This window comes from Lepisosteus oculatus, chromosome 5 (genome assembly GCF_040954835.1).
Source record: "Lepisosteus oculatus isolate fLepOcu1 chromosome 5, fLepOcu1.hap2, whole genome shotgun sequence".
Taxonomy (NCBI): domain Eukaryota; kingdom Metazoa; phylum Chordata; class Actinopteri; order Semionotiformes; family Lepisosteidae; genus Lepisosteus; species Lepisosteus oculatus.
The window spans coordinates 37,420,837-37,437,250 of record NC_090700.1 but is presented as its reverse complement, the minus strand read 5'-3'; the positions used below and the strand labels follow the sequence as shown (position 1 = coordinate 37,437,250).

Genomic DNA, 16,414 nt, shown 5'->3' with positions numbered 1-16,414 from the left:
TGTCATTTTAAAAAAAGTCTCTGCAACAGGAGACCCCTGAGCTCAGTGTCAACAACACAAACAAAGCCTAGAGTTCTATGTACCCAGCTCTTTCCAAGCCAGATTGGTGTGGCTGTGCACTTTTCATATAGGATTCAGGATCTGGAGCTTGTCTCATGCCTATATCTGCACAGCTCCTGCATGCTTCCTGGGGGCTACACGCAGCAGTAGCACCTAATGCAGAGATTTCAGGCTCTGGACCTGCAGACCACACATCTGCTGCTTCTTGTTCTAGCTGAGCCCTTAACTGGGCTAACGGGTGGCTTGACTGGAACCTTTGTAGATGTTTTCTCTACTCAAACAGAGCAGATCTTAGATTCCCTAAGCAGTGTAATATTTAAAAGGCAACCTTCAATGCATTTAGGAACTGAAAACCGAGTTCATATTAACCTTATAATTAACCAATCATTACTTTAATGAAGGTTTCGATTAACTGTAGCCAAGAGCTCAACTGGAATGAAAACCATTCCATAGGGATGTGGGACCCCCAGGACCAGGGATGTGTACCTCTGAAATGATTGACAAAAATAGTATAATGATCTAAAAACATCTAGTGTCAAGCTCCTCTTCTTGAGGAGCCAGCACAACATCTGGTTCATCTTAGCTTCTGGTCTCTTAACTGATCTGTTCATTTTTTCAACAGCACATGTTATGCATGATGGTTCAAAAGGCACATTTGTTGTGAAGTGGAGCTACTAAGAAACTGGAACACTTGAAAGGAAATTAATTCTCGTAGTCAGTAGTTGTGATTACAAAGACAGTCACGCATATTGAGATATCCCCTTGATGACTTCTCTCCCACTTTCACTTTTACCTTGCTGTAACGGTCACCATAAAGCACAGACTGGCAGCTGTAAAGAGAATCTGTCAGCATTTCTTTGAACATTGGTTCACTTGGCTGAGCCAATTGGTGCAATTGATTTTTCTGTGTTTTTGTGGAGGGGAAGTTATTCAGTAATCATGGCTTTGACTGAAAGTCAAAATGCTATTGATAGCTGTCCCTGACATTGTCAATGGAACCGTACAAAGTTCTGATAACTTAGACCAGCAGAATTAGGAAATGAAGAACACTTGCTTTTCAGATAGGAATTTTAGAAATCATTCCATGAGCATATCTCATCCTGTGTCAGATATATGTTGTCTTTGGCTGATCACCTTGAATGATTGAACTGCAGCAGAGTTTAAGCTGAATTTTACTGTGTCAATTTATCAAAGCATTCATAGCACTTGGCATGCATAAACAATTAGGATTACAGCTATGCAGTTGGTTGATTATACCTTGCATTTCCTTCACTTTAATCATGCTTTACTGTGTTTTTAAAATAATTTCTTTGTGCTTTACTACACTGTACTATATTTTTACCACAGAATGACTTTTCTAAGGATTGTAGCTCACACAAACATCTTGGCTGGCTTCTTCCAGATCCTTTTACACAGTTTTTTCAAGATCATTCTGAACATAACAGTTCTTTGAGATGTTTTTTTACCCTTTTAAACCAGCTTGGCTATTCAAAAGAGCATAGGAAGAAATATTGTTTGCTTTCTCTCAGGTTATTTTCTTCAGTATTATACCCTAGATTCAGCAGCCAGCCATCACTGAGGCCAGCCCAGGACATTCTGTGCAGCTCAGAATGTGAAGTCAGAGCGGTCTGGACCGACACACCATATTTACTTTGAACAACTTAGTGATGCCGTGAAAACTGTAGCAGCATGAGGAGGGAATAAAAACAACCAAAAACTCCCTCTAGTTCCAGATACTGTATGCTCTGAGTCTGGGAGGAGACAGTGACAAAATATTACATATGCTCTTTCAAAAAAATTGAAAACAGATCTGAAATACAATTAAAATGCAGTTTGCGTTACCAGAGGAGTAAACCATGTCAGGGTGAAGCTCCACTCCTTTAGAAAATCCACTGTGTAAACTGCCATAAAACACTGTGACTTCACAATAAATCATTTTCATTTAAAGAGTTGAGATAACTTCGGAAAAGCAAAGTAAATGTGTTGTTAAGGCCTGGTACCGTGAGTAAAGACCCTGCAGTGGAAAATAACTCAGCAGCTTAGTCTCACAGTCGTCTGCTTTGGATCTTATCAAGTGTTGGAGCCTCTGAAAGTCAGCTGGCGAGGAGATTGCCATCAGAATGAAGAAAATTGGGCGGTTTCTGTTTTGACAGGTTAGCCGAGACTGTCATTGTGGGGCCTTTCTTCCTGGGATTTGTCCAGAGAACTCATTTGACTTGTTTACGTCAGCGTGCAATGTCAGAGGTTTCTTCGGAATTTTAACACCTGCTTACTTTATTATCTTTGAGACGCCAACCTCGAGCCCTTCTGACACAAGACCTTAGTGAAGTTAAAGTGTGTTAATATCCAAGAGCCTTACTCGTGACTCAGCTATGAGCTTACTGAGGCTCATAGCTCATAGCTCATTGTATAGGCCTGAACAGATGAGGGAAAATGGTGAACTCATGACTATGTGCAGGGGGACTGTCTTTCTTGGCCTGCAATTAGGCATTTAAACTTTGTGAACTTTCAAAGCCCATCATACTGTATATTATGCTGTATTTCAAAATTATTTCTGCTAATTAAGTTAAGATTATTAGGTTGTATTCTGATGCTCAACATACCATAAGTACAGATCACAGCATAGAAACGTAAAAGAAAGAGCTTGCAGTAAGAGTGAAGTGGAAGAAAAAAATGAAGGAAGGGAGGTATTTGACTACATTTTGTAATTAAAAAAGGCTCTGTCAGGGCTGAAACAGTTTCTGGAGACAAACAATATTTGTACTTTTCTCTCTAAATAAGAATCATCCTGATCACACTAATTTCTGCATAAGGAATCGGTCTGGGCATGGTAGGCTAACTATAAACTGTTAAATATATACATATATAACATTTCACTAAACTTGGCTCGGCTCCTATAGCTGTTATGTAATGAACAGATAGTATACAGTTTCAAAAAGACATCATATATGTAAAGGAAGCTTTTAAGTGAAAGGGGACATACAGTGCGTGCACAGAAGCATGCTTTATAAAGCAGCTGCCAAGTGTTCGTCAATACCTGCAGGACAGAGGCCTGATCACATGTCATTCTGTGTCCCTCAAACCTGTAAATAACCCGACAACCTGCAAATGCTTGTGAGAAGATTCCCTTAAAATGTTTGTTGAGATTAAAAAAGAAAATCCCCAGTTTCCGTAGAGCTGCCAGTGTTGTTGCTGGGTGAGCACAATCCACTGTGGCTTCCTGAGTATTTCCTATTGGAGCACTTGTTGTCAAAATGATGAGTCAGTTTAACTGTACTAATTTTTAAAAGTGTCAGCCATGCAGTCCTGTACTCTTTTTTTTCTGCAAACAAAGTCCCTTCCAAAAGGTACATGTTTCTTCAGAACGTTATTTGTCAGAGTGTGAAAGAACTCAAAAAAGCCTTTCAGGAGCACTGTTGAGATGCTGCTGTTTCAATCACAGTGGCTTTGGTAAGTCAGTTGAAGTGTACACTGCTTCTCTCTTCCAGGTATTACTGAGACGGTGGCCCAGCTCGTGTCTGGCTGGGTGGCGGACAGGAATCTGGTCCATAAGTACCACTACCACAAGGCCTACCTGATCCTCTGTGGCCTCGTCAACCTGCTGTCACCCCTGGCAACCACCTACATCCACCTCATGGTCTACGCTGTCTTCTTCGCCATTTTCTGTGGGGGATACATGGCGTTGTTGCTTCCAGTCTTAGTGGGTACTTCACGCATAGCTCCTTTGTAGCTCTTCCTAGCTACAGTACCTGACAGATAAAACTAAAACCAATGAGAAAAGAATAGGGCGATTTTTCTCCAGATACGGAACCACTCCTTTCTAAAATACATACCCACCCGCCTCCCAGACTCCCGGTACATTGTGATTGACTTTGCGGTGTAAATGTTAGGCATTTGCATCAAGCTTCAGACCCTGCATGAACCATAGAAAAGAAAGCAATTTGTGTTGCCTCCCTTTTTATGCTTGGTGTTGTGTGAAATGCAGATGATCTTTGTCAAAGCTCACCCTTTTAACACTTTTTTCACTTTTGAAGTGAAAAGTAATAGTACAGTACAGTTGGTGCCTATTTCTCCCCTTACTGCAGCTGCATATTTGCTGTAGCTTATCAGGAGTCCTGCCAGTTTCTCACAGTTTCCCTGTCGTGTTTATGTCTTTTGCAGTGGATGTTTAAGGCCTGTTTCTGCTCATGGTTTTTCCTTGTTCGATAACAAAAACACTGTACTAACAAGTATGGATAAACATCAGAAAGGCCACTGATGACAGGAGGCCATTCACTCCATCATGTTCATTTCATTCTGTTTCTCAATATTCCCATAGTCGGTGTTGGTTGTACTGGGTGCAGTTTAGTTTTAATGTAAAACATCTTTGGCAGGGCAGCACTCAGAACTGCAAATCTGCAATGGTCTCAATTTAATATTCTGAAAACTATTAGATGCAGAGACAGGGGGACATCAGGAATGTCCCGTGAAATGCTGTTTTGAGTATTGGTGTTTATCACAGTGACTGTGTGTTGAATTCATGGTACAAGATGCCAACCGGGGACATGACTTTGGTGTCCTCATAGGAAATTACAGTCATGGCCAGAAAAAAACAGAGCACCTGACAAACACCCATCCTGTGTTTTTGTGAGAACTTGCACATGCCAAACTGGAACCGAACCTGGGACCCTGGAGCCGGGATGCATCTGAGCTGCCCTCCGTGCCACTGTCCCTATTGCATTGAGAAAAAATGGAGAAAAACCCATTGGTGACAAATAAGAATGTTGAGCTGATCTCTTGTTGTAGCCTGATCCCCTTGTTTAGGAGAGAGTTCTTCTTTTTGACATAATCTACTTGAAATATGTTTGTCAGGCCTTGTAGAGAACTACTCAAATTAAAACACTGAAAAATGACAGAACTACATATAAACACACTTTAGGGGTCTCTATTCTTTCATATATATACACTAATTTGTACATGTTTGGGGATGGCTGCTCTCTGGTCCTGGGTTCGATTCTGCCTTGGGATAGCTTATACAGTATATGGAGTTTGCATGTTCTGTCCACATTCCTGTGGGTTTCTCTAGTGCTCCAGTTCCCTCCCATTGTCCAGAGACATGATGCTTAAGTGTGTCTGGCTCTTGCTGTCTCAAGCATCCTTGCCTTGACAGAGCAGTACTTCCAGGTTAGATTCTGGGCTGCTGCGACCCTCGGCAGGAATGTCCATCTGATGATGGCCAGAGGGGCCTGACTGAGTGACCGTGTGTGTGCAGTAAAGGACGCCTGTGAGCTGGGGCTTTTGTAATTTGATTCAGCTTGAAAGAAAGGCCGAGCAGCAAGGAGGTGGTGGCGCCAGCTGGAGTAGGAAGGTTTGCTTTGTTGCTTTGCCTAGACTCAGCTGGGCCCTCTCCCTGACCTACTTCTTGTGTTTATATTAGACTGACTGAGGCGCTGCCTCCTGCCAGGACTTGTTCCTTCTCTCATGGTATCATACAAACGTATTCAGAACTCCAAGCCATCAATCATAAAATCTATAAGGCACTGAATGACTCGACTATACGACTTGTCCTGTTAATGCGTTCAGCAGACTGCGTGTTTATTTTGGTTTGGGGTCAGAGAAGTTATGCCTCCACCTCAGATTAGAAATCTGTTCCTACAAGTTCGTAGAAGGGTGCTGCTCTCTCGAGCTGCTCTGAGTTCCTCACCTTTTGGTGAAAAAGTCTTCGAAGCGAGTTAAAACGAGGGCGAAACCTAAACCGAGCGTTTTATTTGGAAAACGGGTCCGTGTGGCTAATCGAGGCGTAACCGGGAAGGAAAAGATGTCAGTTCGGGTAGGGATGTGAGCTCTCATTTCTGCAGAATTTCGAGGGCGGGCAGGCGGAAGGAGTCTGCCTCCACTTCCTCTGTCTCCCCTGAGAAAGGCCTCAGTGTTCATAGATGCGAGTCAAGCCATGCAAAATGTGCAATTAACAGTTCTGTAATACAGTAGGTTCATTAAAACAACTCCAAACTGGATCCCAAGAGTTCCCAAAAAAACATTAAAATGACCCATAGTCCAGTGTCAAACCAGCTGGATAGGTTTGCAGGCAGGTGGAAGCCGAATGAGGAGATCTGGAGGCAGATGTTTGTAGAAGAATCCAAGGGAGGCTGTCTTCCAGCAGGGCCCCTGAAAGTAACTGATGAGCTAAAGGGAGTAGAGTGTTCTTAAAGCCTGCGAGTAGCCAGAAAGATACCCCTACCACAGCTGTTTGGCAGTGCAAGATATGGCATTCAGGCAAGAGGTTATGAATTAATTGGTTGTTAAAGAGAGCTGTTGAGCCCACACTGGGGCCTTTTTGGAGGCTAATGAGATTTGGAATTCCAGCCGCACTTAGTGGCGCAGGGAGGGTGCGCATGTGTGTGCGTGCTTGCCCTTGAGGTTTTATAAAGCACGCTGCGATCTGAACGGCACTTTCCCTTCTCAGATGGCGTTCTCTGGATACGCCAGCCCCTGTGTCTGTGGTTTTGTTGCCCTCGGCCAGCATTCCCCTTGCCCTGCGCCTCCGGAGATGGGGCTGCCTATTTGAAGTTTTCCAATCTGAAACATATGCCTCAGCCTGGCCCTGAGCACAAGCACAAACACAACAAGCCTGCTTTTGACTTCTTAAGCTCACTGTAAAAGTTCATTGAGAATAAAATCCATATTAGTGGTCTACAGCAGATGGTAAATATGATCTGCTCCACTTGGCATTCAGTTCCCTGGTACAACACTAAAAATTAGGTGGCCTTTTGAGACTTTGTTTTTCAGAATAAAATTTACAATCCCAACGTCTTATAGATTTTATAGAACCTCAGATTCACAGAATATTGATATGGTAAGATACAGTTTTGAAAGGAGAAAGATTCCAGATGAAAAATAACTTCTTTAATTTTTTTAAATATCCACCCTGAAAGATTTCCAGGGCACCATCAAATTCATTCTGCTTTTTTCTCATTGAGTAAAGAGAAATACACATTAACTGTGCTCAGAAGTAAAAAATACTGCAGATTTTGACATGTATCACATTGTACCTGAGGTCAATTTTACAGTCAGTAGCCATAAGCACACGCAGGTGATGTACTCAGAGGAACACTGAGCACACTGGTTTCAGTGCTTAAATTGTGCAAATCAAATTCCTTTTCCTATTTGAGTATAAAAAACATTGAATTCACATGAATGTGTTTGCAATACAGCCAGCAACAGATTGAGGAGTGAAGGTTATCAATAAATTGTTGCTACTATGTTTCCTTTTCAGGTAGATCTTGTTGGGGTGGAAAAATTGAACAACTCAATGGGCTTCTCCATGTTCTTTGTAGGGATTGGTTGCCTCACAGGACCACCTACTGCAGGTAAATGATGGGTGGGATCAATCACTGGTATGTCCTGAAACCAGTTTGTGGATAGGCCCCCCTGTGTGTGTTCCAAAGACTGTCTATGCAATAATATTTTTCCTGATGCGATAATATTTTTCCTGCCTATTTTATTTCCCTAACCTCTTCATGCCCCCATTTTGGAATCTTTGATGCTTCATTATGGGACTGCACAGTACAGTTTTTAGAAAAACTGAATCATTTTTTGTCTTTGAAAACATGTGGTCATGCAAATGTTTTTTTACTGCACGTTGACAAGAGGAAAACCAAGCAACATCCCTCAATAATGACAGGGATCTTTAGATATTTATAGATATTTATTAGATATGTATTGCCTGCAGGGTTGCTACAGCAATCAAAACTTACCACCCCATGAACCAGCAATAATAACGAAAACAACAAATGCACACTTCCTGAGAGCAACAGAGGCAAATTCTAAGTCCGTCTGCATAGAGATGTTAAGAATTGTCATCACAAGCAGATGGGATTGATTTGGGCAGTCTGCTATCCATCTATTGACTGAAACTGCTGCGTGCAAGGTGCCCTCCACCCATCTCTTTTCACTGATAACAGCCAAGGCAGTCACAGAGAGAGAAGCAGAGTGTATCACCTGAAAGCGTGTTACATATGCAGCAGCTTTTATCTCATTAAACCCAGGATAGCTTTGATCTGTGTGCTGTCCGCTGTCTGAACAACTCTAGGAGGTAACTGCTAATCAACACAATTTGTTCTCAAATGATGTGACTTATATTTAAAGAAATGAATTAACTAAAACAAATAAAGAGTGTAAAAGAGTAGCAAACAAAAATGAATCAGTTAATACGATGATTCAGACTAATATAATAACATAAAAAGAGTTACATATCTGGCACATCTGACGTTTTGGTAGTAATTAATTGTTCCAAGGATCTCATCCAGCTGTTTCTTGAAAGACACTAGGCTTCAATAACATAGCTAGATAACTTGTTCCACACTCACACAACCCTTTGGGTAAATGTTTGTTCCATTATACAGTATATACAGACAGGGTTTAAAATGTAACGAATGATGGAACCAATACCATTTCTGCATTTGCAATGTCTCTCCATATTAACTTGTATAAGTCTGTGTCATATTCTGAAGCACAGAAGAAATCGGGTAATAAAGTGGTAGCAAGGACTGAACTTCTGGCTCTGACCTCAGTATGCACTGCTCAATCTGATAGATCCAGCCCGGCAGCCGGTAACCACGCATCTGTCATTATGGGACATTCTAGTAGGCTTGCTCTTTGAATTCCAATTTTAGACCTCATTGTTTCAAATGAAGCCAAGTCTGACATGCATTAGTTATGTTAGCAGCGTCTGACTGAGGATGCAGGTGGCTTCTCTATTTAATGCAATATTTGTCAGCCATTCCACTGTTTGTTTCTCACTAAATAGTTTCAATCTTAGAAGTAACACATCCCAGCATTGATCAAACTGGGTAAGAGATTCTTTAAATTTTAACCTGTCTGATCACCTCTGTTATATTAGGAAAGGAGGGTGTTAATTGATAAAGCTTAGCAGTTGAAATTTGCTGTGGTGGTGTTACAGTTTTCAGGAGGAGGAAAGGAAATTATGAAGCACTCAGCTGTGATGGATAATTAACAAGTTTATTTTAGAGAGACTTCAATTTAAAAGGCAGTGTTTCATTATTGAATATAAAATGCCAGAAGGAGCCAAGCCCAATGAAGGACAAACTTCTTTGGTGGTGGAATGTGAAATATTTCACAGCCCATAAATACATATTGCTGATATTTAGGTTTAAGTCAGATTTTTTTTCTTTCAGTTAAACCTATTTAAACGTTCTAATCTTCTAACATTAGAAATACCTAGGGGTAACCGGCTGCCTGCCTCTGGCCTTATGCGAGAGAAATGAAAGATGATCTTTGAGGCTTTGAGGAAGGGCTGAAAAGTGAACCCTGGCCTCTTCGTTAAAGGAAAGCACTTCCCTGGCATCCCACGTGAACTCAACGGCACCAGCCAGCCAGACTTGCAGAGTTTGGTGTGATTTACGACACTATAAATGTACCAGGGCTCAGGACGGGCCCCAATTAAAGAGAAGGATATGTCCTGGAAATAGAGAGTGGCTGAGTTTACCAGGAAAACCACAGGATCTGACCTTTTGAGGTTTGGGTACACAGGAGGGTGAAACGCATGGCCTGGCCCAGCTGTCTGGACAGCTGCTGGACTGTGATTGCCCTCTAGTGGTGAGAATGCATAATACTACCTTGTAGGAGAAGAAAGGCAGATAAGTGCATATACATACAGTACATCCTGTATATACATACTGTTCTTTGTGCTGCTACTGAGGCTGGTTGGTCCAAGGAGACAATTATTTTTCATGGTACCTTGCAGGGGTTGTAATTGATGTATAGTTCACTTAGTCTCTCTAAATCTCTAAATCAGTTTGGGTAAAAGTGTCCGTAAGTCTTCTATATCCGATATACTTAATTGTGTCTAATACGGCAGTCTGGGCCACTTTTGTCTGGGCAGGTGTACAGTATTTGCTGTGCAGTGGTGGAGACTTGGCCATCAGTGGCACTGACCGTGTTGTCATGTCGTATGTTCCAGGCTTGCTGTATGACTACACGCAGACGTACGACTGCTCCTTCTACCTGGCGGGGGTGTGCTACCTCCTGTCCTCCATCTCGCTCTTCCTGGAGCCCCTCGCCCGGAGCTGGAAGGCAAAGAGGTGGGGGGCAGCCCGATCCGGAGAGCCGGAGTGCAGAACCAATGGCTGCTTCGTCTCAGACGCTGCCAAGAATGGGGTGGTGTAACAGGACTGGACCGGAACCCTGCTGCACAAACCGAACCTTGGGGAGAGGAACTGGGTGGGACTGGGAAAGTCACATGGGCATCACTGGGGCTCCCAGGCTTTCATTGCCGTGGGGAAAGGTAGGACCTTTGACATCGGAAAGAACCCAGACATTACAAAATCAATTCATGACTTTCTAAGTAAACATCCTCTTCTATCACATGGATGATGAAAACAAAAGAAAAAGGAAAATCCAATTTTCCATCGTCTGGATAAGCACCAGATGTATGTTTTTGGAGGCACCGAGACTACAATCATAATTATTTTTTTTCTCATATTTGGATTTTTAAGTCCAGAAAATGATTCTCGCTGATTTTTGCAACTCTTCAGAAAGCCCGTGATTGCGCCTGATTGGCCCGGTCCTCAAAAAAACAAGACGGAGAAGATGGCGAGAGTCCCAAAGCTGGGGCATCAAGGCAGTGTCCGAGACGCCTTGGAAGCGAGGCGCAAAACTGTCCGAGAAAGAAATGTTGAAACTGAGAATTGTACGAGCTGTCGATTCCAGCATTCCTGCAGCGCTGCCATGCATCTTTCTGAACAACCACCCAAGCTGTTACCTTAACCTGCAGTACAAATGTGCTCACCTGCAATCTTCAGGTCTTCAGATGCAGCATCACTCGGACTCAACCTAGACCATATGCGCTGCAAGTAATCATGTTACCACTAATGTGAGATGGTCAGACTTTGTCTTAAGAAGCTTGAATTCATTTTCCTGTCTTTCTTGAAGCACCTTCATGACCTATTCCCAGTAGCTACCCAGCACACCTTGAGCTCTCCTCCCAGACTTTGCACGGTACTGGTGAGCTCTTTGGCTGTGCAGGCATTCTCTTCAATTGATACTGTATATACTGTATGTATTACACTTGTGTCATTAGAACACTGAATTCATTAACAGAAATGAAAGCATGCCTTTAAATCTGCACTACCAAATGTAATAATAAGTGCTATTGAAAAACAAGATGGGCTAGGGCAGAAGAATTTCATGAGATTTTCTGGGGTTTACTTTTAAATGGGAGAGGAAGATTTTTTTAATGTTATCATTTTTATTCTCTCTTTTAACCTAGCATTGCCAAAACACATTTAGGATTTTTTGTTCTCCTTTTGGGTTTTTTTTAGTAAGTGGACAGAATATAAATCTATAAACCAAAGATGGAGTTGTTAAATAAACTCAGCCAAGGCTTCTGGAGTTCAATGAACAGCAGTTGGGGTCATGAAAACAAACCTTCAGAAAACTCTACCACATGTAATTAAATTCTTATGAATTCTGTGCCTAATATCCTCTGCAACTGCTTCATTTAACTCTCGAGAAGGCTTTGCAACTGAAGTGCAACATGAAAAATGTAACCTAGGAAACACACAGTTCACACAACACCCTCTCATCCAGCTGTTGCAATTACCTGAGTCTTCCAAATGTATTTGAGGTGCATTTTTTCTTGGTAATTTTAATCAATGTCAATGTATATTGCATCCAATTTTTGTTCTTCAGCCAAGAAGTAGGTATGTGTCATAAAACTATCGGTTTAATCTTGCTCATTTCATTATATTTTCTGCTCATCTTCAATTATGAACATGAAATTTCTCTAGAATATGGGTCTTTAATTATAATCAGTACAGCTCCATCTGTATCCTGGGTGATGTACCAGTTCACTCAAAAAATTTAATCATGGCAGTTCCAATTTTTCCATATTTACTGATGCCTTTCTTTTTACTAGGTGTGACTTTGAGTGCCTTTCCTGTACACTTTTTGTCTTAGTTGTGCTGAAAGGACTTGCACAATGCCTTTCTTGGGTCTTTAACTGTAAAGCTCAAGACCAAAATAAACAATGCCCATTGCACATAATGTCTTAATACAGCCTGGTTTGGAAGTGTATTTCTGAACCCTAACAACCTCCACCAGGCCAGCAGACGTGTGATTGTATTGGAGGAATTTTGTTTCATGTGGTCATGAAATTACATTTATACATACTGTATAAAGAAGAAAAACTACTGAACAGCTTTTCTGTTTTCAGACTGATCGGCAAATTTAAAAGAGAGTCCTTGTTAAGGGAAACCAGCCCATTATAAGTGGTCTACACACTCTGACAGAATTCCAATTCTGTACCCGAAATGAGAAAGTAGAATGTGTTATGCACTGTACATGGACACTACAGAAGACACGCTGTTTAGCTGTCGTCATCCTTCATGGCCCAGGGGATTTGGGACAGTGCCTTGCAATGGTCCTTCATGTTCCCCATCTGACATCAATCCCAAGGAGACAGCCTCGTGTTAAAATCTATGACTGTCTTCTTTTTCTGCCTTCACTCAGGCCAGTGGTTCTCAATCCAGCTCCTGAGGAATCCCAGAGTCCCTGGGTTTTTGTTCCAACTGGGCCCTTGATCACTGGTGCTAATAAATGCCTGTAACCGACCTACTTGCTTGTCTAGAATTTGTTTGCACTCTGGCCTTGGTTACAACACCTTCAGCATACAGAAGGTTATGCAGTCTCGCCTCAAAGTGCCAATTAAGAATGTGTTCTATTTCTCACTAAAAACTACAAGCTATTATTAGATGAGTTTATGATGAAGACACAGGTGGAAACAACAGTGTAACAGATTTCAGTCATATCAGTATCGGTCACTAATTCATATATCAATTTGTTATTGATGCCAAAAACCCTGTAAATAAAAAAAAAATGCTTTAAGCTCTTTACAAATGTAGAAATAGGCCTCAAATATAAAACCCCCTTTTGTTTTCTCCACTATCCTCTATTTTCTCTATGTTAATAAATAATGCCCTTCACTTTATAGGGCTACAGTAGTACAGCTGCCCATTACTTGCTGGAACCAAGGTACAGAGCAGTGCTGTCCAGATCATCGTTTAATTATTGGGACCAGTTTAACAGCCTCTTTCCCCAGCTCTTCTGGTGCTGCTTCTTTTACGAGCCCCGAAAACCCCACAGGTACACAGGCCCCCTCTAGAACTAGGATTGGACACTTCTGCTCCAGACCTTCAGACCATTCTCTTGTCCCCTTACTAGTGATATATTGCTTTTATCAAATTTTGGCTATTGTCCGTTTTGCAGCTTTCCAAATTTTGATTAATTCTTAGCACACTTATGTTGAAGAAAATCTATCTATAAGTGCCTGTAACCTCCTGGGATCTTGCAAGATTAAGCTCCCATCTCATTAGTAAATTCTTTATCTCCTTCTTTGAAGAGCAGATCCCTGAGGTTTCCTTCTTCATGATGTGTTATAAAGACCTAATGACAGAAACACCGCAAACGTATTGCGGGAACTTTCATGTGTTACTGTGTATGTAGCCCGACATTGTTTTAAATAATTTATGCCATGGTCTTAGTGGCCATTTTATTGGTGGCTAATGATACTTTGATATGATCATGAGACTGCTGCTTGGGTTTGAAGTCCGGCAACTATGTGAATAGAAGAGACCAATATACTGTGTATACGCCCAGCTCTTAACGTTCGATTCTTTTAAGTGTGTATTTATTCAAAGGTTGCCAAAATACAGTCTGTTGAAAAAGCTCTTCTCGAAATTGTTTAGTTTTCTTTTTAAACAACAGGATCCATTGGAACTCAGTGATGCTTCCTTGTTGACTTGCAAAGGTGTAATCTGCATTTTTGTTCCTTTTCATTTACCAAATAGTTGTGCAAGTAAATGCAGAGTCCGAGGAAGGACTGCAAATTCCTAGATCAGTTACTCTCAACACATTTTCACTCAAGAATGAACCACACGTGTGCCATAATCACTGCAGGTTGTTTTTTTTTTATATAGTATTGCAAGAGTTGTAAATACATTGAACTGCAGTAATTGCAGCACAATTATTTATTATTGCCCTCTAGTGGTAGCACGACGCACACATTTGATGCATGTAGCATTTTATTTGGACCTAATTCAGTAGTCCCCCATGATTATTGTATTGGAAAGTATACATTTTTGGGGGGGATTCTATTGTTGTATCTTCTGGGACAACAATACTGTGCTCATTCTGTTCACAATCAGCTATTTCTTTTGCTTAGAAATCTTAAAATTGCTTAAAAGCATAGAAACGTGTGTATATAGAAACCTCACTATATATACACACATGATTTTTCAAGAGTATTGTTTTTACCCATTTAACGCCTTAGAAAAAATATTAAAAGTATCCTATGTTTTGTTTAAAAATACTGGTGGATACTTTAAAATGCGTGGGTTTTTATATCTTTTTGATTTATGAAATATCTGTAATTTTGAAAGTTGCTCTGAGGTGTTTGTACCTGTAGTGACCTCTATCTCGTTCCTCTCTATTGTTGCCTGGAAGGTTTTTATTTCGTGGGAGCGTTTCAATGTTCAGCTATGTATTTTGGTTACAGGTGTTGATTGCAGTTAATCCACTCTCAAGTGTGAGTGAGGTGTGAATGAAAGTCGTTCCTTTGTTCCACACTGGAGTGGCTGCTGCGATAAAATGAAAGGAGTATTGTTTCTCAGAAAAGCTGAAGACAGCTTTGTGATACCAGAACTGTTATTTCAGGTTATTATATATACTCCACTCTATCCTTGGATTCCTCAAGTCTGCCCCCTGCAGGAGAGAAATCTCAGCCTCACAGGTGGTTACTGGGCTCAGTAGATTCTGGGGACTGGGGCAAAACCTTTTTTGATGGGTTGTCTTAATTTTAGCAACATGTACCAACTGTTGATGTTAATAAAATTTTGAACATGTATGGGTTGTTCTGGAGTTTATTTTACCAAGACCTGCTGCATTGAAGTGGTCCAGGGCTGTGAGGGATACAGGCTGCTTTACTTGTTTAAAAAAAACAAAGACTAAAATTCCACCACTCACCTCCTAAAACCAGCTTACCAGATCCTGCACTTTTTTACGATTTTTTTCATGAGTTAGTTTTTATTTTATTGTGGATCAGATTTCAAGAGTCCCACGCTTGAAAAATTTGCAAATAAGTTCCATCTTAATCACAAGCCAGGGTTCAGCAATACTGCTGCTTAAAGGTCTCTATCCTACAGCTTCTCTCTTCAGATTCCTCTTAACGTACAGGTTGTCAAACTCCAGTTCCTAGAATTGTTTTTCATTCCAGCTTAAGTCTTCCATTTACTCAGCTGACATAATTAGTGGATTCTCTTAGACCCTAATTTGTTTGAAAAGACACTTCAGTTTGCAGTACAGTCACTGTTACATGTGTTCAGGCCAGAGCAGAAGTGTGTTATCCAATCTGAGGCAATTAATTCATCCAGAGGCACACAATTCCAGCACTGGAGCACTGCAACCAAGCAGGTCTTGTAAGTTTCTTTAGATCTCTAGCACCTAACACAGCTGGGAACTGTTAAATGAATGCCCAACAATTAGATCAGTTTGGTTAAGAGCTCGGGAACAATGAAAACCTACAGCCTTCTGGAAGTGGAGTAAAAAAAAATTCTGAAATGTATTGTTAGAAGTGCCAATGGTTTATTTAAAAAAGAATTAAGGCACTTATTATTGTTCCTTTGTAACATAAAAAAATCCTAAAAAATACAAATTTTTAACATGTCTAGTGAAAGTGACAAGATTTAAATACCCTTTCCTTTCTATAACTAAGCTTCTACAGTTAGGTCACTGAACTACTGAACTAAACGTTTACAATTTAAAATGAAATTCCAGCCTTAACTGGTGTGCATCACCAGCAGCATATTTACTGAGAAATCAACTGGTTATTAACCCCTTAGTTTTGGATGGGCAAATGAGAGATTTTTTAAGAAAAAGCTGATAACCTGCAATCCATTTTAAAGCAGCCGGTAGTTCAAGTTAAGTCCCAGGCTCATCTATTCTCCATTACACTGAGCCTGAGAGCTCAGACCCCTCTGCTGCTTCCTTAGAGGTAACGCAAATGTTCATTAACCTCTCACACCCCAGTCCCTATTCACCATATTAGATTAGAGCATCTTCCTTTGACTATTTAATTGTTCTTTCTTTATAGAGAATCAATACTGTAGTGATGAAAATGGAGATTGTCAGTGACTGTCTACGATGACCCCTCTGAATGTCTGAAATATTCTCACTGAGCTAATTATTTTATAGGTAATAAGCCACAGAGAGTGTACCCGCTGTTTACTACTGTAATGATACGACAAGAGGCTATGTTGCAGAAATACACTTTTATTTAGATATTAAGATGTACAAAAACACT

General features: G+C 40.9%; 1 protein-coding gene across 4 annotated transcripts in view; it reads left to right on the top strand.

The window, feature by feature from the left end:
- The window catches only part of slc16a4 (solute carrier family 16 member 4), a 38,186-nt gene extending 25,518 nt beyond the window's left edge, over positions 1-12,668 (top strand). For all 4 annotated transcript variants that reach the window (XM_015342781.2, XM_015342783.2, XM_015342780.2 and 1 more), the window contains 3 exons: positions 3,549-3,760; positions 7,313-7,406; positions 10,019-12,668. In XM_015342781.2, the coding sequence (XP_015198267.2) occupies positions 3,549-3,760; positions 7,313-7,406; positions 10,019-10,224 (512 nt within the window). In that variant the 3' untranslated portion in view covers positions 10,225-12,668. The remainder of the gene's footprint in view (positions 1-3,548; positions 3,761-7,312; positions 7,407-10,018) is intronic.
- The last annotated feature ends 3,746 nt before the right edge of the window (positions 12,669-16,414 follow it).